The sequence below is a fragment of the Tachysurus fulvidraco genome, chromosome 6 (genome assembly GCF_022655615.1).
Source record: "Tachysurus fulvidraco isolate hzauxx_2018 chromosome 6, HZAU_PFXX_2.0, whole genome shotgun sequence".
Classification (NCBI taxonomy): domain Eukaryota; kingdom Metazoa; phylum Chordata; class Actinopteri; order Siluriformes; family Bagridae; genus Tachysurus; species Tachysurus fulvidraco.
In genome coordinates, this window is record NC_062523.1 from 12,274,675 (window position 1) to 12,297,221 (window position 22,547).

The following is a 22,547-nucleotide window of genomic DNA, read 5'->3' on the forward strand; positions in this document are numbered from 1 at the left end:
CTAGTGTTAATAATAAAGCAAACAATAAGTGTATTCTGTACAAAATAAGTGGTCAGTCCTAGAAGCTAGAAATGTAAAAAAAAATTAACTAAATAAACCACCAGATTGGGAAGTAATGGATAATTAATTCCACCCCAGTACATATATAAACATTTGAATTTTCCATCCCTATTTATAACTTTTTAAATATTAATCCCTAAGACACATTGACAAAAAACTGTTTAATTGTAAGGAATAATTAGACATTGGTGAAAACAGTGACATGGATTACAATTGGAAAACCAGATAAATGGACATCAAGAGAAATAATTATAATATGTCCTATTAACTGGCAGAAACTGGTCAATAAATGTAGTTTTCAAAGCCACATGATCCAGTCCTTTAACGTTTGTCCTTCCTGCATTATCTTTCATATCAATCAGAATTCAGATATTGTTTCGTTGGAAATACACGATTCGTGTGATGCCTGAAGCTTTCATCGTGTAGCAGTTCAATGAACTCTTGTGAACACATTGATTGAGATTGAGACACCCTGTGTACATATTCCTTTCTAGCATCATCAAAATATAAGTTTAAGAACAGAAAGAATTTACTTTTGCCAAGAAAGTATCCATTAAGCAAGTTTCACCTTGTTACCTTTTAATGGTGACAAATCATGATTATAACTATAAATATATACACTATAAAAAGTACAGATCAGAAACGTGTGTTCTCTCTATATGGTTCTTCCAAGCCAATTTCACTGGTAGGTTTCAGATCCAGCTGCTGAAGTTCTCTGCTGCACAAACACAGAGGCTCCAGGCTGTGTTTGACCCTCAGCCATGCCAAGTCTTTGTGCTGCCAGTAGAGGATTGGTTCCCATCTGCAGCGGCATGGTGTACACACCAGTCTCAGACTGAGCTGTGCCAAAACCAATGCCCCCATGCTGTGGAGCAGGTCCTTCTCTCCTCCTGCCATTGCGCTGAGTGTAGATAGCCTGTGTGCTATTAAATTGTGCAGCTTGTGCCATCAGGCAGGCCTGCAGCTTGCGCTTCGCTCTCCAGCGGGCCACCCGGAGCCGGGTCTTTTCCCTACGTTCCTTCACCAGATCAGCCAGAAGTGCCTGTGGTAGCGTCCGCTCAAGCTCTCGCCGTCGGGTCTCGCTGCGTTTACGCACTTCTATACGTTTGCGCTTGTAATCCTCATACAGCATTAGGTCTTTACAGAACGGATGCATGAGCCTTTGTGTATCTGCCACAGCTAACTGTGACTCAGAATCTGAAAGCAGATTGGAAAAAAAAAAACAGCAATGTGTAAGCAGGTTTCTTTACAGACATAAAAGACTATCATTATTCTCACTCTACTTTCTCCATAATGTAGTGTGATTGTTGTAAATAAACCTGTGTTAAATACCTTATATATATATGTATGTCTGTATAAAAAGACCAAAAAAAAAACGATAGATACACTAAATGTTCAGACATCATGGATTTATTTTGAACAGAACCAAAATGAATTTATTTATCAATTTCACATTGTTAAAATATCTTTAGTTCTTAATGAGATTCAGTTCAAGTTAAATATACAGTTAGGATGACGTAAAAATATGAATAACTATATACATAATGACAATATACAAATCATTACCATTAACCAATCATTAACTTAAGTGTTTTACGAGCTAAACAGTGATCCATTTTGAATTTTTGCTTTTCTTCTTTGCCGTTGCTTTGATGCCGCCCATCTCTGCTGCAGCTTTATTCTCTTATCCATGGGGAGTTGTTTACTGGACTTGATATCTCCACTGGCTTTTCTTTCCTGGTACCTAAAAAAAAGCTCACATTTTAAATCCTGAGATTTTGTGAAAAGAGGTAATCCAGAACATCTGATTAAACAAACAAAGAAATGGTGAACCTGCGCCGTCTTGCCTCCAGCATGGCCTTCTTCTTTGCAGGATCAGCATTGACTTTCTCTCTGTATTTCTTGCACTTCTCTGCTTTGCTGATTTGCTTGTCTACAAATATCCAGGTAAAGAAAACATTATTTACAACTCATAGTATGTTAGGCATATTTTTTAATTTTTTTTTTAACATATTATATATATATTTTAAACACTGTAAAAATAAGATTGACTGCAAAGACACTCACCTTTTTTTCTGATCCTGAGCTCCATAAATGGCACGTTTACACGGGGACCTCAAACCAGTAAGATTCTTCAAGTCAGTACTCATTTATAGATGAAGGATTTACATCACATTTATAGTTTAAGGACATAAAATCACAAGCCATACTTTTTTTGCAACAGAACCTCATACTTTTTGTCAATAAACACAGTTACAGACAGAGGTCATCTGACCTCAGACAACCCACCCAACACTGTTCTCCTATCGTCTGTCTGCAAACATGTACATACATTCATCAGACACTTTATTAGGAGCCACCTGTATACCTCATTCAAGTAATTATCCAGCAGCTTCAGGTAATGTTCACAGTATACGTTACAATGGGACGAAAATGTGATCTCAGTGATTTTGACTGTGGCATAATTTATTGTACAAGATGGGCCGGTTTTATTATTACGGAAATTTTCTCGTGTTTTTCGTACAAAGCAGCCAAAATAGCCAGTAAGCTGCAGTTCTGTGGATGAAGACACCTTGCTGATGAGACAAATCATGGCAGAATGACTACTGTTTCAAGCTCACATAAATGCCTCAGTAACTCAGAAACCACTCACAATTTTGGTGAGCAGTGGAGCATCTCAGAATGCACAACACGTTTAACCATGAGGCAGATGTGCTATATGAGCAGAAGACCACATCAGGTTCAAATTCTGTCCACCAAGAACAGAAAACTGAGGCTGTAAAGGGCACAAGCTGGAAACTGGATAGGTGAAGACAGAAAAAATGTAGCCAGGTCTGATGAATCTTTACCTTCTACTGAGGCATACAGATAATAGAGTCAGAATTTGGAGAATGAATCCATGAGCCCAATCAAACAGTCCAGGATGGTGGAGGTGGTATAATGGTGTGGAGTATATTTTCTTGCCACATTTTGGGACCATTAATAATCAATCATTTATGTAATCAAGGACCAGAATATCAAAGGAATGTTTCCGACATCTTGTCAAATAACATGTTCATAACATGAAGGCTCTGGGAGACCCTATCCTGTATTAGTATAGTGTTAGTATAAAGTGCTCACAGAGACGTATATCGCCTTTAATAGTCTGAAGTTTATGGTCAGGAAAGTTAAAAAAAAAAAAAAGATTGAGACACATCGGATAAAAAGTGACCTGATTCTATTTTGTAATGACTAGGACCTAAAAATCTGTATTTTAAACTAAATTTAAGATTTAATATTATATAATATTATGATTTTACTTGAACAGATTTATTTAAGAGTGTGTGTGTGTGAGAGAGAGAAGAGAAAATAGTAAGAAATGTGAAAAGCCTGTAATCTGTGATCAGTGGTTTTATGTAAACAGTTCACACAGTTGACACACAACAAAATGAAAACCGTAACTGTAAATAGCAGAATCAAAAACATTATTTTGATTAGATTCACTATCTTAACTGCAGACAAAGCCAAACCAAAGTAAGTTTTAATTTGAGTTACTGATTATATGGGAAATGATAGAACGATCAATTTCAACTCACATGTGCTTGGATCCACACCCAGGAAGGTCGGTTCAGTGACTGAAGGTATCTGAATACACTGTTGAGTCACTGGCAGCTCTATGGTCATTCCTGCTCCAGACAAATGCTGATGTAGCTCAATTCTGGGAAGCTCAGAAGTGGATGGCTCCGCTTGTTCCTCCTTCACCTTGATTTCTACCTCAGCTTCCTCCTCTTTGATCTGTAAAACAGGTTCTCTGCAGTCTGCCACAGCAGAGTTCAGTGCCTCGTTTGTACGAACCACAGGCTGAATGTTTGGGTCCGCTATCTCTCTGGCTTCAGTTTCTGTGGACATTTGAGGTGTTTGACCCCAAAGAGGATCGATGCTCTCTAGTATGGTGATGCTGGAGTTCTCCACTTTATAAAAAAATGTAATGAAAAATAGTTATTATAGTTCTTCACATATTTTTACTCAGTAAATGTAACACATTACACAGTTTTTATGTCATTAAGGTACCTACTGCTTGTAAACTCTATGACTTCCGAATGCAACATAACTTCCTATGTGTTTTGCAGCATCAAATGGAACCACAGCTCACAGACTTATCCACCAGCATATTTAACACTCTAAATGTGTGTGATGTTGAATAATAGAGTACAGGTCATAGACACAAAAACTGCTTTAACTTTTGCATAACCTGGCAAACAGAAGCTTCCTAAATTAATGATATAATGTTTCATTTCCTTTACCTTTTAGATGTACTTTTATTCCTGACACCTCCTCATTGTAAATTTCAGCATTTTGGCAGCTCTCAGTAGGGACTGCTTCATGGATCACTTTATGAGTTTTTGACATAGGCAGAGCTGCAGGAGTCGCGTCAGAGTTTCGGGGTTTGAGAGCAAGTGTGAGAGGTTCAGCACAGGGTGAGCCAGTGTTTGAGGCACGTCTTCTGGGTAGCACCCCATGATCAGCTGTAACCTGATGAGCTCTGGTCGTGTCCAGTGATCCGGCTGTGTGTCTGGTTTGGTCCAGTGGACCGGCTGTGTCCAGCTGACCGGCTGTGTGTCTGGTCGTGTCCAGCTGACCGGCTGTGTGTCTGGTCGTGTCCAGCTGACCGGCTGTGTGTCTGGTCGTGTCCAGCTGACCGGCTGTGTGTCTGGTCGTGTCCAGTGGAGCAGCTGTGTGTCTGGTCGTGTCCAGTGGTGCGGCTGTGTGTCTGGTCGTGTCCAGTGGACCAGCTTTGTGTCTGGTCGTGTCCAGTGGACCAGCTGTGTGTCTGGTCTGGTCCAGTAGACCAGCTGTGTGTCTGGTCGGGTCCAGTTGCCTGGTCGTGTCCAGGGGACCAGCTGTGTGTCTGGTCGTGTCCAGTGGACCAGCTGTGTGTCTGGTCGTGTCCAGTGGACCAGCTGTAGGTCTGATCGTGTCCAGTGGACCAGCTGTGTGTCTGGTCGTGTCCAGTGGACCAGCTGTGTTCATCTGACCCAGTGTGTGTCTGTGTGTTGCAAAAGCATGTCGGTCATCTTTACTGTTTAGTGAATGAACATATTTCTGTCTCAGGATCTTCATCTGACACCGAGTGGACTCTAACATCTTCCTGATGTCCTCGTTCTCCTTCTCTTTAGCCGTCATTTCCCTCCGGAGCTGCTCGAACTTCAGGCTCATCACCCGGATCATCTCCCCCAACACCGTCTCCACCGCCGTGTTCACGGCCTTCTCAATCACCACCCCCATCTGACCCCTCATTAGAGAAATGGTCAAATTCACGTCCATTGTCGACACGGTTCGACTGGCGTGTAGTTTTAGTTCATCATTAACGGTAACAACAGTCGGATGTTAGCTAGCTAGCTAACGGTAGCTAGCTTCAGCTCGACATAACGGCTTGTTAGCAACATTAGCTAACCGCTATTTATTACCAAAACCAGGATACTTTATCTACTCCTTTCTTTACGTCTTATTTATTGTTCACACAACAATAAGCACTTTAAAATAACAATAAGTAGTAAATGACTTGCTGTACCACAAACCACCTATTGTCTAACATCCTAAGAAAACAAAACAAAGGTCTAACGCTACCTAGGGCCGTATACCAAACCGCGTCCGATTTAATAAACAAGTGCACTATTCTAAGCGTAAAAGCCTTTATTTTCTACACTACCGAGTGCACCTATATAGGGCACGTAAACCCAAATGAGACTGGACGTATACTCGGGCTAGATTTCCGCTTTCCTTTTACGCTGATACGCAGCTATGTGCTGCAAAAAGTGTTGCACTGCCACCTACAGGTCGGTGCGTGTATCGTTGGCTCATCTGTCACGAGGGCACCGCACTGATAAGCTATTGTGGTCTAAAACTTTCAGTACATGCATTTACATGTAGTTTAATATGTTTAGTGTGGTAATACACTGCATGAAATTTAACTGGTGAAGCAATCAAAACTGCAGTCGGGATCCAGATAACCGTGATGAATTTATTTTTCTCGTGACTTTAGTGCTTTTGCGTACATTTACATTAGCGACCTCTACTGGTGACATCAGAAACACCAGTAAACCTGTTCTGTAAATAACAGCACTGTATGTAAAATCTGACCACCCCCACCCCCCAAAAAAGGAATAGATTCCTGATGTAAACCATTTCATAATTTTTGAAACACGTTTTTATTATTGTCTGAATGCTATCCTTAGTTAATATTATCCGAAGATATATTTCTGTATGATATTAGGGTATAAGATGAATTACATTAAAATTGAAGTTTTATTGGAGTAATTACATGAAAACAACATTGTAGGATAAAAATATCTTTCATTGTAGGATAAAAATATCTTTCAAATAAATAAATAAATAAATAAATAAATAAATAAATAAATAAATAAAGAAGAATGTCATCCAACTTTACTATTGTATAAAAATATATAGTAGAATAATATTTATACAATATATAAAATAGAGTTCAGTCCATATATTACAAGACCTAAAGTGAAATAAATGTATTAATTTGCTATCATTTATTTTTTTGCCATTTTAATTCTCATTTAAAAATGCTTTAAGCTTTAAAATGGCTTGTTTTTCTTGCTTTAGTGAGATCTGTGGTTTTCCTGCTGGATAATTCCTCTTTTAGCAAAAAATACAGTCTTCACAGGTGAAACCTAGGGCTCAAGCCAGGAGTTAAACATTCAGTGGTATTAACTGTTTAAACAGTCAATCAAACAGGACAACAAGAGATTATGAACCTTTGAAACTTTGACATTTGTATCAATTAAAAACATGGAGAGTTAAAACAAAAGATGTCATTTTCTAAACTGTTTAAGACATATGACATAAAGATCAGAAATAAAAAATGACATTTTGATCTGTCGTATTTTATCTTATAAATCTGTCATTTTTTGATCTTAAAACCTTGCTGTCTTTATACTTTTGTAGGCGGCTATCAGTATATAAGCTTCAGTGATAAATGCCATTGCAATGAGTGGGTGAAGTGTTTGAGTCAAAATTGTATTTCTACAGTTTAAGAGAAGACATGATATCACTGACATGAACATGTATGACATTAAAGTAGCACTTATTTTTTCCTTTTTTTTAAAAAAATCCATTTGCTATATTTCCTCCCAACAGATTTTAGACTCATGGTTAAATTAATGTGTGTTCTAATGAACCAGTATTAATGTATATATTAATAAAGACTTAAAAGCACTTTTTAAGACTTAAAAGACATCTGTGAAATGCCATACATGTAAATGAACAAAATAGTTTTTGCTAAACAACAAAAACTTTTTTTTTTTTTTTGCAAAATCCTGTGGCTTAACAACAGAGAAAAGTATCAACTGGTTTAAAAACGAAATCAGTAAAGAATAATAAAACAGATATTCTGATTAAAATAAAGGATATACACTCTTTGCATTCCACCAGATTCTACATTTTTACAAAGGTTTTGCTTTTTAAATCGGAAAACTGAGGGAAATTTGTGGGACTCCACACAGAAACAACAACAACAAAAATTTTTTTAAACGTTTAATAAATATCTATTCAAAATGATGCTTTGGACTATTTTATCCATTTTTATCTGTTTCTACATCTTGTTTGAGTAATGAAGTCATACCTCTAATAGCCAGTAGGTGGCAGTAAACACTCTCCAATTACACAGCCCATGAACTCATTTTAGGGGTATTTCCTGCAAACCTTAATGTATGTACCAATGTATTATTATTATTATTATTATTATTATTATTATTATTATTATTGTTGTTGTTGTTGTTGTTGTTGTTGTTGTTGTTGTTGTTGTTGTGAAAATGCCATTAACATGCAGTCATAGAAATGCCAGAAGACCAGTAAAGTTTACATGTAAAATGAAATTTGCCAGGGGAATTATTCCAATGATGATGTAATATTCTTTGGTTATCACCAAAGTCAAACAGTAGATTAAGTAAGCAAAGATAAAATTTAGAGGCAAAATTAATTTTCCATTAAGTTTTACATTATAGAATGAGGTTTTGTCTTATTGCTCACATTATGCATTTTGGCAAGTATTCATTTCACCATAAGTAGTGTTTGCAGATGGATTCAGTAAAAAGGTACACTCTAAAAGTTCAAAAGTTTACATGAGGCATCGGGGTATCTACACTAAAGTCATCACACATCTCTGGTGGAATCCTTAAAGTTTCTACATAGAACCCACAGAGTGTTTCCTGTCAAAACATGGTTCAACTAGACTATTGTTTCTAGCTTTCCTTTTTTTTAAACAGCTGTGAAAGTCTTTTAAAATGTTTTCAGTGTTTTTAGTAGCTTTTAGATTTGTATGTCAAAGAAGGTGTCTTTCAAACAATATGATAGTTGTTTTATATGTTTGCTGCTTAAAATTCCAGCACTTTTTCCAAAATTCCAAAATTTTTTGTGTCTCTGGTTGATCCTGCTTGGTTTTGTCTTTAAAAACGCCTTTGCACATAGAAAATAAGAAAACCCTCGGGTGCAGTTTACACAGAATTTATCTGTATGAGAAATCTGATTTTTTTAATACTTCATCACATACTGTATATCTGTGTAACAGTCTAATTTATGTCTACCAAAGAACATCTCCTTTTATACTTAATTCATGTTAAAAGGCTGGCTAGAGCAATGAACAGTAGTAATGAGACTGGATGCACTATTTAAGCTGCTGAGATATACATATTTTCTGCTGAGAGATTATTGAAAAGGAGCGGATGTGGTTGAGAAAACATGCTTACTCAATTAGTCAACATTTTCTGTTTACAGCAGTAGCTATCAGGCATAACGATATGTGTATTAGAAATTCATAGCATACGCGATTTCTCAGACCATCAAATACTATTGTTTGCATTTAAAAAAGAGGTGGCAATCTTTGAAGACAGGCATTGAAAGAGGATTTGCGTATGTCACGTCAAAGTGAATCAGGTATTTTAAACTAAAGTGTCAATTTGAGACAATTTCACAATGCAGATTGGGAGGAATTCACAAAATTCTTAAGTTGTAAAGAAGAAACACTTGAATTTAATTACAGAGATGCCAACTACTTCAGCTATACCATTTGTGGACCCCTGACCGCCATGCGTCTATGCACTTGAGGAACATTCCCTAATACGTTTAGTCTGCTTTGCTGTTGTAAGAAGTTTCACTCTACTTGGAAGGCTTTCTTCTAGATCCTGACACGTGGGGATTCATATCCATTCATCCAAAAGAGCATTAGTGAGGTCATGTGCTGATGTTAGGAAAGAAGGCCAGGGGGAATCAATGTTCCAGTTCATCCTGAAGGTATTCAGTTGGGTTGAGGATCTGGATTCCATTCCACAGATGTTCTTCCACACCAAACTTGGCAAACCATGTCTTTCAGGACCTCACTTTGAGCACAGGAACATTTACATCTTGGAACAGTTTTTTATACTGTATTTGTGGTGGTCAGGTGTCCATATAGTATACATTAGTTAAATATAGCACTTTGAAAGATTAACAAGCCAACATAATAACAGATAAATGCATTCATTGCTACAGTTATTGCACAGCATACATTCATTTATGCTACTTTTGGCCACATTAAACTGAATAATTCAGTCAAATTATTGATGCGATTAACTACATCTTGTCTTTTAAAAACAGAATAGATATCAACAGCTGTTGTGATTATAGAAACTGTTCTGAGAGAAAAAGCTCATGCTGAACATCCTTCCATAACACTGGGTACTGTTTGACTTAATAGTATATACTTGTAAAAGAGTAATGATTTCTCTGGGTTCCTATATCAGTATGGTTCCTCTCAAATTTCCTGGCTCATTAGGGATTTAAATCTACAGTCATTACAGTGACACTCTCAATGCTTTTTATATGTCTATGAGAAATGTCCAAATATAATATATAGCATTTGTAGTATAAACAATATCAGCCTAGAATCAAGATAGTGAAGGTACAAGCATAGGGTACAGAAAGAACATGTTTTAAAAATGGCTATTTGGCTAGCATAAAGATGATTCAATATTTAATTGAGCTTCTCATTAATTATTTGATGGATTTAACATTTGCCTTTACTGCTATACAAATAGTGCGGCAAAGTCTTAAACATATGGATTACACTGTGCTGTTCTTTTCCTTATTCATTTGAATACTATGTTGACTACAGCTTCATTTCTATGTTATTAAAATCCAAGTCATTGGACGGATCAGACGGTAGAGCCCACAGGATTCAGGCGAGAGTTGTGGTTAACGTCTCGGATGGGTTGTACTTGTTGATGCACCTCACGCATGTACATGTATTCAGCATTCTTGTCTGATATGTGTTCTTTCCCTTTCTTCTGAAATAGGTTAACAGGTTATGAGCAGTTACATTTACTTCAAATATCACACACTTCTTAGAAAAGGTCTTTCTCTAAACAGGTGCTTCTTTTGAACGCTTTGCTACTAACTTTTCCTCTCCTGTGTGTTTAAGAAGGACTATGTAGAACTGAACACAAAACATTCTCATTCTTAGGCACTCCAGGAAGAGGACTGCTTACCCTTAGCAATGTAATTACACAGAAAAAGAATGTATGAAAGTGTGTCTCTTACCTTGGGTCTAACACACTTTTTCTGCAGATAAAGACAATACAAAAGCACATTATGTATTTTACTATAGTGTATTGTAATTCTTATACCTCTTACACCAAGGTAATGCTGGCGTAATGGCACTATTTTGTATATTTTGCCATGTCACATTAAGAGCTTGGGGCTAACTGGACATCAATGAGTTATAAAGTCAACAACAATTTAAGTTAAATCATGTACAGTATGTCTCCACATGTGATCACTCATGTGATCTCTATTTAAGAAACCTTTACCATATTAATAAATATAGGATTTTCTTTGTTGAAAAATCTATTTTCATTATTTTAAATCTATTTATTAATAGAAAATCTAAAATACTGCATACACCATCAAGAATTTTTTTCCAGTTGAAAACACCACCTTAGTATAGAGTGGAAACATGTAAGTATTCTGAAGAAAAGAGGCATTTCCTCCAAAGCATGTTTCTTACCTGCATTGGAACATAGGTTATTTGAAGTTCTTTAGAAATCCTGATCTACAGAAACGGACAAGAGGGATATAGTCGGCCTTTTTGTTTTTTAAATCACATAAACGTATATGTATAAATTATCCTTGGTTAGCAAGCAGTTCAGGGACCAATAAAAGCTCACAGGAGCCAATAATTTACTCATCAAAATAAATCAGACTAATGTCTTACCCTTAGTTTGATATAAACAACCGTTATAATCAGACTGTAGAAACACAGCAGAAGTGCAGTTCCAAGCAGAAGCCAGATGAGACGTCCAGTTACAGCAGATTGACTGTAATCATTGCCCATTTCCACGTCCTTGTTTGTTTGGTGGTTAGTAGGTATCAGTGGGGAACATCCTTCAAAACAAAGGACATTTTAATCTCTTGGCTTCTATAAACCTTATCAGACATTAAAATGCTTCAAGGATACAATGAGTCAAACTTCCATAAACTTGTGTGCAATTTATAAATAAGAAATACTACGAAACAAGGTGTGCTGCTATTAAAAAAAAATCAGTGACAGAGTTTAACGATTACTGTATGTGTCTTCAAACCATGATTAATTGTGGAATTGTGAGGATTTGAATACTGTTCTGTTGCACCATTTAGGAGCCCAACTAATGATTGTATGTTAATGGTTATTCGTGTATTTTTTAACTTGTAAGAATATGTCTGTCATACAAATATATGCACATATATATGTAAACATATGTACAGCATGTAATATATATAAAAATCAAATCAAATCAAATCAATGATTCATGGTATCATTGTAATATCTGTGATTTGAGATATGGCATCACACATTAAAATATGTTTCTGTCAGCAACTGACAGATTATTTCCCAAACAGCTCATATTTCTCACCTGGGACCAACCTAATTTTTTCTCCCTCTCTCAGCTGGATGGGGAGTGGGGCACTTCTATAAACCCTGCAATGACACGGAAGTCCTTTTTGCTCAGCAGTCATCCTCAGTGTGAAATTGAACTGGTTTCCTTGTTTTATCCCTTCACATACTGTGTTGTTTTTGTCGTTGACGCACACCTTCTGGCCGTTAATGAACACATCAGCCTTTATAGTCCAGTCTTCCCTTACATTATGTTGGCATATGATATTGACTGAATTGCTATCATTGAAATTGTTCTGCAATAATGTCCACACCTCAAATCCAGTACATACTGAGAAAAAAAGAAAAAAAAAAAGAAAAAAGAGGTAAATTAGATGACTTAAATTAGCTCTTCTACACATTTCTCTATTATCCTACAGTAGTATTGCTATAAATAACTGGTTTGGGACAATGTCTGTCATTTAGAAGACACCCTTATTCTATTGACTTACATTTTATTTATACAACTGAGTGTTAAGGGCCTTGTTCAGGGGCCCAGCAGTGACAGCTTGGTGGACCTGGGATTCAAACTCATGACCTTCTGATAAGTACACCTTAACCACTAGGCTATCACTTCCCTGTCACGAATCAGTGCTACGACTAAAATGTTAGACATTAGAAATTATATTAGAAATGGAAAAACAATTAGAAATAAGAAATGGAAATAAGGATAAAAATGTAATTAGGCTTTTAGTGATCTTTTAAATGTGAAAATTAAAAATAAACCATGAAAAACATTAAAAACATACATGATGTGCAACAAGATATAAACACATAAATCTATGTATGAACAAATGTTACTGAAATGTTTTACTCTCAGGAGGATTTCACTAATTTTTGGAAAAATAGTAACATAATAAATGTTAAAGTTTTGATTAGCTGCTGCTCATAATGTAGAGTTTTATATATAGTTTAATTGAGTGTTTTGTATTAACATAAGCTAATAGAGCAGATTAAAGAGAAAGAAAGAAATATACTATTTGAGTTATAGCTACTTACCATTTTGAAGTGCCAGAGAAAGGATGAGAAGAGTAAAGACTCTGTCAGACATGTCGACCCACTGTGTGATGAGCATGCTTTACAGCTTTCCACCCTCACTGTGTATTTTGTAAGGTGGAAAAAAAAAAAACAACAGGAAATGACTAGCAAGATTTCAAAACAAGATGTCAACTATAGTATCTTGTAGGTAGATAAGAACTGTCAAAACTAAGTAAATGGATGCTAGTTTAGTCTACATGGTTTATATTTACCAGGATATTCATAGCATTCTGAGGATCTCAGGTGTTTAATTACAATTTCCATTTCATTTTCCCGATTCTGCCCAGAAGCTGATCAGGTGAGTGGGTGTTTCTTGAAAAAGGTTTGAAACACACAAACAGAAGGTTTCCTTACAAGCACCCACACTTTTCATATTCTACCAAGTGAAATGTTTTTAGCTTGAGTTATTGGGCCACACTGATTTGCATAGTCTCAAAGTTCAGCTCTCAATGCAACTAAACAGTTCATTATTCATTATATAAGTTGGTAAGTGTTAATGACAGGTTTGTGTTAGACATCAGATTTTCTTGTGCTTTTTGGATTTATCTTATTGTTTTTTTATTAAATAAATGAATATTTATAACTTGTTAGATTATTGGTGTAAGATGGATTTAGAGCAAGAAAAACATTTAACAAACAAAGTAAAGTTATAGTTTTGGGTCAAAATACTTTAAATACGATGAGTAGGCGTTTAAGATTTCCGTTGTGGCAAAACTGGACAAGGCAAGGCAGAACCAAACAGAAAATATCAAATTATTTTAAATAGGAAGATATCACTGGTATAACAGTTGACTAGATGTTTCACATCTGGGAAAAATATAGCATAATTAAAAAATAACCTGTTCACTTACATTTTTACCCCAAACCCTACCATATTGTTGTTGTAGTCCTTCGGCGGCTCCCTGCTCAGGGTCCCCAGAATGGATCAGCACATCCACATACTGTACTTTGATTTGGCACAGGTGTTACACTGGTTGTCCTTCCTGACACAATCCTCCCATTTTACTCAGGATTGGGATCGCACTAAGAATTAAGTGACTGGGTTGGTTCACTACTCAGGAATCAAACCAGGGAACAACCCCAAACCCCACCATAATATAGCCTAACCAAATGGTGTGTTTAAAATATTAATAGATCCATTGGTATGGTACTAATTTGATATGTTATTTTAGTATAGCTTATTTGTTTTGAGAACCACAGAGCACATCTACCCATAATCAAATCCCTACCTTTATGGAGTGAAAAACATTATATTGTCTAGTAGGTGGTTCTTTTATGTCACCTCTAATTACCAATCTGAGTAATGCTAGAGTGTCTAGAGTGGCACATCATTAAAGGGACCAACTGTCCAGCCAGTCTACAGGCCATAGCTATAATGTCTATCACATTTAGACCGAGGACTAAATAGTACAGTTAGTACAGCTAAAATTGGTGTCTCTAAAATGGTCTTTAACTCATTAACCAGAAAATCTTTAATTCATGTTTGCTAAAGGTAGTTACTGAATTAAAGAGTGTACTTACAGTACAGACCAAAAGTTTGGACACACCTTCCAAAAGTTTGAACACACCACCTTTTCAACAGGACAATGACCCCAAACACACCTCCAGGCTGTGTAAGGGCTATTTGACCATGAAGGAGAGTGATGGAGTGCTGCGCCAGATGACCTGGCCTCCACAGTCACCAGACCTGAACCCAATCGAGATGGTTTGGGGTGAGCTGGACCGCAGAGTGAAGGCAAAAGGGCCAACAAGTGCTAAGCATCTCTGGGAACTCCTTCAAGACTGTTGGAAGACCATTTCAGGTGACTACCTCTTGAAGCTCATCAAGAGAATGCCAAGAGTGTGCAAAGCAGTAATCAAAGCAAAAGGTGGCTTCTTTGAAGAACCTAGAATATGACATATTTTCAGTTGTTTCACACTTTTTTGTTATGTACGTATATAATTCCACATGTGTTAATTCATAGTTTTGATGCCTTCAGTGTGAATCTACAATTTTCATAGTCATGAAAATAAAGAAAACTCTTTGAATGAGAAGGTGTGTCCAAACTTTTGGTCTGTACTGTATTTATTCCATGATAGTTGGTGTACTTTTGGGGGGAAATGATTATATATTGAATCCTGTTTGTTTGTAGATGATTGTGAGGACAGAACTGTTATTTAGGCCCTGATAAATAATAATATAGATTTGAAGGACAGTATGTACTGTATATTGAAAATGAGACATTATTAGTGCCAAGACATGCAGTCCTCTCATATATTTTACAGCTTTTGGATTGTAATAAAAATACTGTGTCCATTGCAGAAATTGGGATGCATTTCTTTGATATTAAGTCTACAATGTTTCATTGTGTAGTATTTTGAACGAGGTGAAATTTCTGTCTAGTTATAGCAGTTTCTTTTCTTACTGGTTAATTCATGATTAAATGGCATGTTGACTGTGTGATTTGTGTTCAACAATTAATTTACCTTTTACATAGAAACCTAAATTGCTGTCCTTGAATATTGACATGTGAATTTCTTTTGTAGTGTCCCAGTTGTGGTCAGGATGTTCATGGTTCAAACAAGTGTATATAGGACTGAAACATATTGTCCACAACATATTTTGTTGAATGTGCCGTGGTTTTCTGTAATCTGAGGCCTCATATATGCTAACACATCCTGTTTTTCAGATGAAAGGTACAAAAATGATGAGGCAAACAAAAGTGTGAATGTGTGTGATTTCTGTCCTGTCTGTATAAACTAAAAGATAACAGCTGATTATGCCAAGCTGAGAGATCGCAGATAACGAATCTAAGATACAAATTGGAGTTTTGAAAATAAAAGTGTGTCTTTATTAAAAATAATTTTGTATCAGTCATATTTAATGGACTGGGATGAAATTTCATTATAATTTACTTTATCTTTTGACGTTAAGGCTCAATACCAGCAGCAGCTTATAACCATAGATTCTGGTAATGCAGGGTGACATTTAACAACCTCAAACAAAATTAGCTTGCGCGGCTGTCTCAATTGACTATATAGGCCACAATCTACTGAAAAATGTCCTGACCATTGTCCTAAACCCTGAACATAGGTCAGGTTTATTAATTCTCCATTGGACATCTATTGATGCTTGTAGCAGTTACTGGTGTGTGTATTAATAACTCTATGGATGAATTGCTGGGTTGTGAATGACTAGAAAGCAAATCAGTAGAACACTGATATGTAGTAGAATGCTTATATGTTAGTTGAATGGCTGATATGTATGGTGGGGTTCAGTTCTACCTACCCTTATGGACAAGCCACAGTTGGCCAGAAGTAAGGAAAATATCATTTGCAAAAAACTTATGCTTTGATACTAAAATGTACAGCTTCCTCTTACTGAACAGAAGTTTCCTTTAATCAAGTCTTTTATTCAGGCCCAAGAAGAGCATTTAGGTACACGTTTAATGTACCTGCTTTTCAGGCTTGTGATATTTAACTGAAATGGTTCTTTAACTGGACCTCACTTTTATATTTTACTTTGATTGACAGACACATTAAAATCTTCAGTTCACTTACCTAATAGTTTCAACATACCTAATAGTTTCTGCATATGTACTTTTGAATAAAAAAACATGACTAATAACTTAGAAATCCCTTTGTAATGTAAAGCTGTTTTATTATAATGTACACTATTTGCAGTTTCTTCTAAAAATTATCTTAATTTTATAATAAAAGTTTTAATTCTTTAATGTAGTGTTCTCTGAAACTTGCTTTGAGTTTAAAAACATCTTCGATTACCCATATAGCCTGACTGGATTTGCACAGAAGATAAGATCTCTATTAACTTCTATTCTACAGTGAATAAAAATCATATGTTATAGCTGTTGCTCATATGCTTTATGTTGCCTTTTTAGATGATTTATGATGCAGATGCACCTAATGTTCTGTCAGAACTTGCAGATTGAACATTCAAAGTGTTTCTTGTGAATCATACATACTGAAAATGATACAGGATGTGCCACATAAGTGTTGTAGGTAACTCTTATTTTCCTATGATGACATGAGTCGGCATGCTGCTTGCTAAACTGAAATCATTCCTATCACTGAGACAGCGTTCAACTGAATCCAATAACCACACAGAGAAAAACAGACTAGGGTTACTAGTCTGAGTCAAATTTTCTTTCAATACCAACTTGAGAGAAGTCATTTATGATGTAATGAATATATCTGGTGGTTAATTCTTACAGGAAACAGAGACATTGTTAATTTTTTTTTTTTTTTTTTTTACAGATTTTTATTGACTGAGTGACATTGTGTACACTTCCATAGGAAACATGTAATGTTTCTTTTCCACTGAAAATTAGAAAGAAATTTGCACAGGAAGCTCTGCAACAAGCTGACATATTTATCTGCCTTCAGATAAAAAAGGAAATAGTGATATTTTATTACTATTATAGTATAAGAGTAGAATTCTTTGGTAATGCAGGAACAAATGAATATCACTGATAAGTATAGTACATATCACCAAAAGTTTCTGTAATCGCCTTTCTGTGTAATTGTTTGTGTCAGGTGTTTGGAGTTCCGTTGCTTCAAGATCATTTTCATCACCTGGGAATAAAAAGTAACATTTGATGATTATCACAAAAAAAAAAAAAGGTCTAGAAAATTGTTAGAGTGCCTCTGGATTTTTCCCCCTTTTCATTTAGAAAACCTCTTACACTTTCTGATATCCTAAACTTAACCCCAGACTTTTGTTGTTTGATTTTCTTTGTTGTTTGATTTATTATTGTTACAGAAATTGTAAGGTGATTTATAAAGTGCTATTCTAATTTTTATTCTTGTAGTAGTACTAGAAGTAGAAGTGGCAGTAGCAAAAGTAGTCTAAAGAAGGTATAATGTACCTGCAGAATGAGGGTGATGGTGGTGGTTATGAGAATAGCATAGAGCACAATGTTGGGAAATGAAAGGGTTTGGTCATATTTGTTCTCGGGGATTTCCTGAATCCTAGCTTGTATGTGTTGAGGGGGACAGTCTGGGCTCTCTGGAAAGGAAAAATAGATTATTCATTACATCAAATACACTTGAATTCTTTAAAGACATTTTGAAGATAAAAAGGATTTAATGGCTAGAAACTTTTACCAAATGGAAAAAGTTTCAGAGCAAAATACAATAGAGAGATCAAAGCTCTATCAAAGCAGACACAGAGCTACTGACGTCAAGAAAAATCTTTATTTTGGTAGTGTTTTGAATCCAGTATGTGGTTCGGGGAGGCCCCGTTTCCATCGAATGAACTACAAGATTAAGAAGGCAAATTGTGTTTAAGATCTTTGGCTCCCTCTAGAGTCCTGACAAGGTGTCTTGCTGTCCGTCTTTACAGACTTTACACTACATTAATTCTTGGTTATGTTGTTAGGTACACCTACACTGACCTATCTGTGTCAGCTGTGTCTGCTTTTACTAAGCAAATCTATATAAAAAAACAAAACTATAGGTCAATGTTAAAAACCTAGCTATGAAGTGTTCAGTCATATGTGCCATTCTTAAATATTCAGTAGTAAGTTCAGAAGACTTAAACACTCATAAATCACCATGTCTTACTGCTACTCAACAATGCTACCAATTGCAGGAATTTACAGATATAAAGTGACCACAGAGTATATGCACATACAATATTAAAGGAAAATGTAAGTCAAACTCTACCAATCTGTCTATATACTTCTTTTTTTCTTCAGTGACTTAAACTTCACTTCCAAAAAGCCAGTAAAATTAATTATTTAAGAATTTTGTTTATAATCTATGCCAAAGGTTCAGATAAGATTAAGTATTTTATAGTTCTATACAAATAAAGTCTGTTAGCAGGTAAATGTATGGGCAAACATTAATATAGAGTGAGATCAATAAAGAGAAATACAATGTAAGATTTAGCAGAATCTCTTACCTTGTACATACACCAGTGTGCCATTCCCAAACTTGTTTTCATACGGTGGGGGGAAAAGCAAATCTATTTTGCATCGATAAATATCAGTGTCCTTTCCCCTTAAGCCGAAGATGGTCAGGTCCACTTGGCCTTTGCTTACATTACCTCTGCAGAAGACTTCACCACTTGTCTCTATATGAGGATCTGATATATTGACAAAGGCACTGCAGATCCTTTCTTCCCCATATCGTCCTTTATATACAGACACTCTCATTTCTTCTGGCTGATTCTTAGCGTTAATTGTGCAATGAAAAGACACTTGTCCCTGTACCCCAATTGCAAAGTATGGCTGAGACACACTGAATGCTGGAGGAACAGAGAAAAAGAGAATAAAGAGTAAATTTCAAAATATTTCTAATAAAATGCCATAGGTAGTTATATAGGTACTCACCGTGCCCCAGTGGCAAGCCCACGATCAGTGTGATAACAAAGGCAATCATTGTGTAACACTGGTGATATTTCCCATTGTCTTTTTATGCTAGAAAATCTTCAAACTATTGTGGAAACCTTTGTGACATCATGAGTGTGGCAGGAAACCTCAAGCTGACGGTAATCGCCCGTATAAAGTGCTAATTTTTTTACATTTGCATGAACGTGATGCAAGTTTACAGCTAACTGGTGGAAAAATATTGAACGAGCAATTGCAAAAAGCAATATATCAGCAAAATTTACAAACCTAACTGAACTGTTCTGAGCTTAACTCAAAATGAAACTCTGATAGCTACGAATGGAAAGAGTAATGTGGTATTTCTTTGAAATTGTTGTGCTAAATCATGAAATTAAGGATTTTGAGCCACGTTTACGCATTCTTTTTCAGACCGTTATTTTGATGGAATAAATGTGACCAGATGATACATATGACAGAGTTATATTATTACATGTACAAGTACATTTACACTTAAATCTTAGCAAATAACAATGTCTAGAATCTAAACAAGTATTATTATTATTATTATTATTATTATTATTATTATTATTATTATTATTATTATTATTATTATTATTATTAAAATGAATATTAGAATATGCTATTATATATTATTAATAATACTGTCTATTTCTGTGCTTTTTTTTTGCAGATATAAAGTAACAGTACAGCACCCTTGGATATTCAGCAAACATTAATCCAAAAATATGGAGTACATTAAAACAGTACTTTATAATTAATGTACAGAACATTATTCCAATTTCATGAGTATTTTTTATACAGGTCAACATAAATTTCAATAGGATAAATAAAATATTTAAAGATTTGTGCATTTGTCATATTGATAGCAATAATGATGGGAAAATGTGTTTAACAGAAAATCATAAATGTTTTTATGTATTATATATTGTCCCATTATTGCTGATTGCCACCAAATAATTATCAGAAAACAGTGGAAGAGTATTTGATGGAAAACAAGAGCGGTATCTGATTTTTGCACAGGAGCATACAGCGTGTGATTAGAGCTCACATTAATAGAAGACAGATATGTTCGTGTGTCAAAGAAATAAATGCTTGAAAAAAAAAGTAAAAGAGTTTACTTTTTACTATTTAACCGTTAACTTTACCTTTTTGTAAACAGTTTTTTAGAGAAGTATATCATCATAATGTTTTAAATAATGATAAAATACACAACTGGTCAAATGTACACATTTTGTTTTATTGAACAGTTTGCACAGTAAGTCCATATTCACAAAGTATTTTAATAAATTACACACATATAAAAAATGATGCTTAGATGATCAGGACAATGTTTTTATTAAGGTGACTGGATATTCTTGGTCAGTCAGATAAAGTGTTATGGCCAGTGGATGAATGGCAGCTGGAGCTGATGCTGAACTTATTTGACCCTTGAGAATTCTCCCGGCCTTGTGTTGAAGTAATCATTCTGGTATGTGTCCTGATGCCGGAGTTTCCACTGGTTCAGAAAGAAAAATATTGTTTGTTTTTGTATAGCATATCTGAGTAATGTTAAACTTTATACACTCTCACTGTGAAAATATTGTAGCAACTGAAAATATTTCGATGCATATACTGTAGTGTGTAACCTTTCCTATTAAGAACTAGTATTTTTACTTTCTTATATGATTAAAATAAACCAAATCTATCAAGTATGTGAAGACACTCACAGCAAAGGAGCAGCATGCAATTGTGGGGATAATGTTATACAAAGCCAGTAACCCGCAGCCTACAGCAAGTATTATCCAAAACACAGAGTGTCCCTCTTCAAGACAGGGCTGAAGACTTGGGTCTGTAGAACAATAACACGGATAACAGTTTCACTAACAGGCTTTATGCATTTAGACATACGTTGAGTGCTGCTTTTGGCTTATGCTTGTACATGAAAATACATTACCTTTAACAAGAAGATAGGCATAAGTTGTTTTGGAAGTGACTCCATGTGCAACTGTACAGTTGTACAAGCCTGTGTCATTGACTTGAGGCATGTCTATCACATAATATATAGTGTTGTTCATAATATGAACACTAAACCTTTGCTTTTCCTTTGTAGTTTTTGCTACTACAGTCTTTTTGAAATCTGTAAAATGCAGCTTTGTCTCTTTGTATAGTGTGATGTTGACATTCTCCTTATTAACTTTCAGATCTGGGCAGTTGATGGAAGCATTGTCAACATTTGACATCACTGTCTGTATTACCAGGGTTCTGTCTGAAAACACAATAAAACAAGATGTTGTTTTGGTAAAACAGAAGAGAGGTGTCAGGATGTGGTCTGTCACTACCCTCCTCCTCTATCCTTACCGCTTTCCTCTCAATTTTTTTTTAATGGTTTTTACTTTCACTACAGGTGACACGTTTTACTTTGGAAATATAAATGAAAATGAAAATACTTATATTGATAAGGTTATTTAAAAGGATCAGTAGTGATCTTGAGGAAAATATCACCATTATTTACAGTGTATCATGTATACAGTGTATCATGTACATTTGTACTGCTCTTTCTTTCTTTCTTTCTTTCTTTCTTTCTTTCTTTCTTTCTTTCTTTCTTTCTTTCTTTCTTTCTTTCTTTCTAAAACTATTCTTTCTAGAGACTGATATCATGCTCAGAGATATCACGACTTAATAAATGCATAATAATTTGATGTAGTGTTTCTCTTCATATTGGCCCGGAAACTAAGCAGTTATCCATATACTGTACATAAACAGTACACAAAAATACACAAACCTTTGATGCATAAGTTGCGTTTTTCTCCGTCTTTGGTGTGAAAGCAGAAAAATGTTGGAGAAATGTACAGAAGCACAATAATGCAAGCGAACCCGTCGACGTACATCTCTGCATTGCTGCCTCTCGCAAGTGAAAGAAGAACAGACGACACCGTTTTCCTGTTCTTGACTGCACATGGGAGGACACACAAGTCAGAATGCACCTGCTAAACAGCTGACCTGAATATATAAACTGTATCGTTTTACACGTAGATCTAACTAACACAAAGACAACAATTCTAATTTGTAAATTCAAAATCAAATAAAATTGTATTTGTCACATACACATACACAAATATATAAATAAATATACAGTACAGACCAAACGTTTGGACACACCTTCGAAAAGT

General features: G+C 35.5%; 4 protein-coding genes across 9 annotated transcripts; all 4 read right to left on the reverse strand.

The window, feature by feature from the left end:
* Positions 1-206: 206 nt before the first annotated feature.
* si:ch211-67e16.4 lies at positions 207-5,707 on the reverse strand. 5 transcript variants are annotated; one of them, XM_047815115.1, is made up of 6 exons: positions 4,344-5,706; positions 3,636-4,010; positions 2,128-2,175; positions 1,894-1,993; positions 1,627-1,804; positions 906-1,257 (listed from the first exon to the last, which is right to left on the reverse strand). In XM_047815115.1, exons 1-5 carry the CDS (start codon positions 5,362-5,364, stop codon positions 1,654-1,656), a joined length of 1,695 nt encoding a protein of 564 aa, XP_047671071.1. In that variant the 5' UTR covers positions 5,365-5,706; the 3' UTR covers positions 906-1,257; positions 1,627-1,653. The 5 variants fall into 5 exon arrangements, with proteins under 5 accessions (XP_047671068.1, XP_047671069.1, XP_047671067.1 ...); XM_047815114.1 differs by having other exon boundaries at positions 1,112-1,257; positions 1,658-1,804; positions 4,344-5,707; XM_047815112.1 differs by lacking the exons at positions 1,627-1,804; positions 1,894-1,993; positions 2,128-2,175 and having other exon boundaries at positions 207-1,257; positions 4,344-5,027; positions 5,058-5,700.
* A 3,363-nt stretch (positions 5,708-9,070) lies between these two features.
* si:ch211-67e16.3 lies at positions 9,071-13,296 on the reverse strand. Of its 2 annotated transcripts, XM_027164090.2 has the most exons (7): positions 13,261-13,296; positions 13,010-13,107; positions 11,991-12,302; positions 11,312-11,481; positions 11,105-11,149; positions 10,639-10,659; positions 9,071-10,385 (listed from the first exon to the last, which is right to left on the reverse strand). In XM_027164090.2, the coding sequence occupies exons 2-7, from the start codon at positions 13,083-13,085 to the stop codon at positions 10,254-10,256; spliced, it is 756 nt and encodes a 251-aa protein (XP_027019891.1). In that variant the 5' UTR covers positions 13,086-13,107; positions 13,261-13,296; the 3' UTR covers positions 9,071-10,253. The 2 variants fall into 2 exon arrangements, with proteins under 2 accessions (XP_027019891.1, XP_027019892.1); XM_027164091.2 differs by lacking the exon at positions 13,261-13,296 and having other exon boundaries at positions 9,071-10,382; positions 13,010-13,126.
* Positions 13,297-17,302: 4,006 nt separating this feature from the next.
* On the reverse strand, positions 17,303-19,526 carry cd28 (CD28 molecule). The gene is made up of 4 exons (XM_027164225.2): positions 19,381-19,526; positions 18,951-19,295; positions 17,914-18,053; positions 17,303-17,620 (listed from the first exon to the last, which is right to left on the reverse strand). Exons 1-4 carry the CDS (start codon positions 19,427-19,429, stop codon positions 17,534-17,536), a joined length of 621 nt encoding a protein of 206 aa, XP_027020026.1. The 5' UTR covers positions 19,430-19,526; the 3' UTR covers positions 17,303-17,533.
* Positions 19,527-20,614: 1,088 nt separating this feature from the next.
* LOC113654513 lies at positions 20,615-22,345 on the reverse strand. Its single transcript, XM_027164710.2, has 4 exons — positions 22,160-22,345; positions 21,332-21,643; positions 21,105-21,226; positions 20,615-20,893 (listed from the first exon to the last, which is right to left on the reverse strand). The coding sequence occupies exons 1-4, from the start codon at positions 22,263-22,265 to the stop codon at positions 20,816-20,818; spliced, it is 618 nt and encodes a 205-aa protein (XP_027020511.1). The 5' UTR covers positions 22,266-22,345; the 3' UTR covers positions 20,615-20,815.
* Between the last annotated feature and the right edge of the window lie 202 nt (positions 22,346-22,547).

What these genes read in the sequence shown, in the direction of transcription:
- si:ch211-67e16.4 (XM_047815111.1), bottom strand. Translation starts at nt 5,364, where the DNA reads ATGGACGTGAATTTGACCATTTCTCTAATGAGGGGTCAGATGGGGGTG. An exon ending in AATAAAAGTACATCTAAAAG is followed by an intron (nt 4,011 to 4,343) that starts GTAAAGGAAATG and finishes TTTTTTATAAAG; the next exon opens with TGGAGAACTCCAGCATCACC. An exon ending in GGGTGTGGATCCAAGCACAT is followed by an intron (nt 1,258 to 3,635) that starts GTGAGTTGAAAT and finishes ATCTGCTTTCAG; the next exon opens with ATTCTGAGTCACAGTTAGCT.
- si:ch211-67e16.3 (XM_027164090.2), bottom strand. Translation starts at nt 13,085, where the DNA reads ATGCTCATCACACAGTGGGTCGACATGTCTGACAGAGTCTTTACTCTT. An exon ending in TTGTTTATATCAAACTAAGG is followed by an intron (nt 11,150 to 11,311) that starts GTAAGACATTAG and finishes CCGTTTCTGTAG; the next exon opens with ATCAGGATTTCTAAAGAACT. An exon ending in AAAAGTGTGTTAGACCCAAG is followed by an intron (nt 10,386 to 10,638) that starts GTAAGAGACACA and finishes AACCTATTTCAG; the next exon opens with AAGAAAGGGAAAGAACACAT.
- cd28 (XM_027164225.2), bottom strand. Translation starts at nt 19,429, where the DNA reads ATGATTGCCTTTGTTATCACACTGATCGTGGGCTTGCCACTGGGGCAC. An exon ending in GGGCTTGCCACTGGGGCACG is followed by an intron (nt 19,296 to 19,380) that starts GTGAGTACCTAT and finishes CTGTTCCTCCAG; the next exon opens with CATTCAGTGTGTCTCAGCCA. An exon ending in CACACTGGTGTATGTACAAG is followed by an intron (nt 18,054 to 18,950) that starts GTAAGAGATTCT and finishes TTTCCTTTCCAG; the next exon opens with AGAGCCCAGACTGTCCCCCT.
- LOC113654513 (XM_027164710.2), bottom strand. Translation starts at nt 22,265, where the DNA reads ATGTACGTCGACGGGTTCGCTTGCATTATTGTGCTTCTGTACATTTCT. An exon ending in ACGCAACTTATGCATCAAAG is followed by an intron (nt 21,644 to 22,159) that starts GTTTGTGTATTT and finishes TTGTGTTTTCAG; the next exon opens with ACAGAACCCTGGTAATACAG. An exon ending in TTGCATGCTGCTCCTTTGCT is followed by an intron (nt 20,894 to 21,104) that starts GTGAGTGTCTTC and finishes TTTCTGAACCAG; the next exon opens with TGGAAACTCCGGCATCAGGA.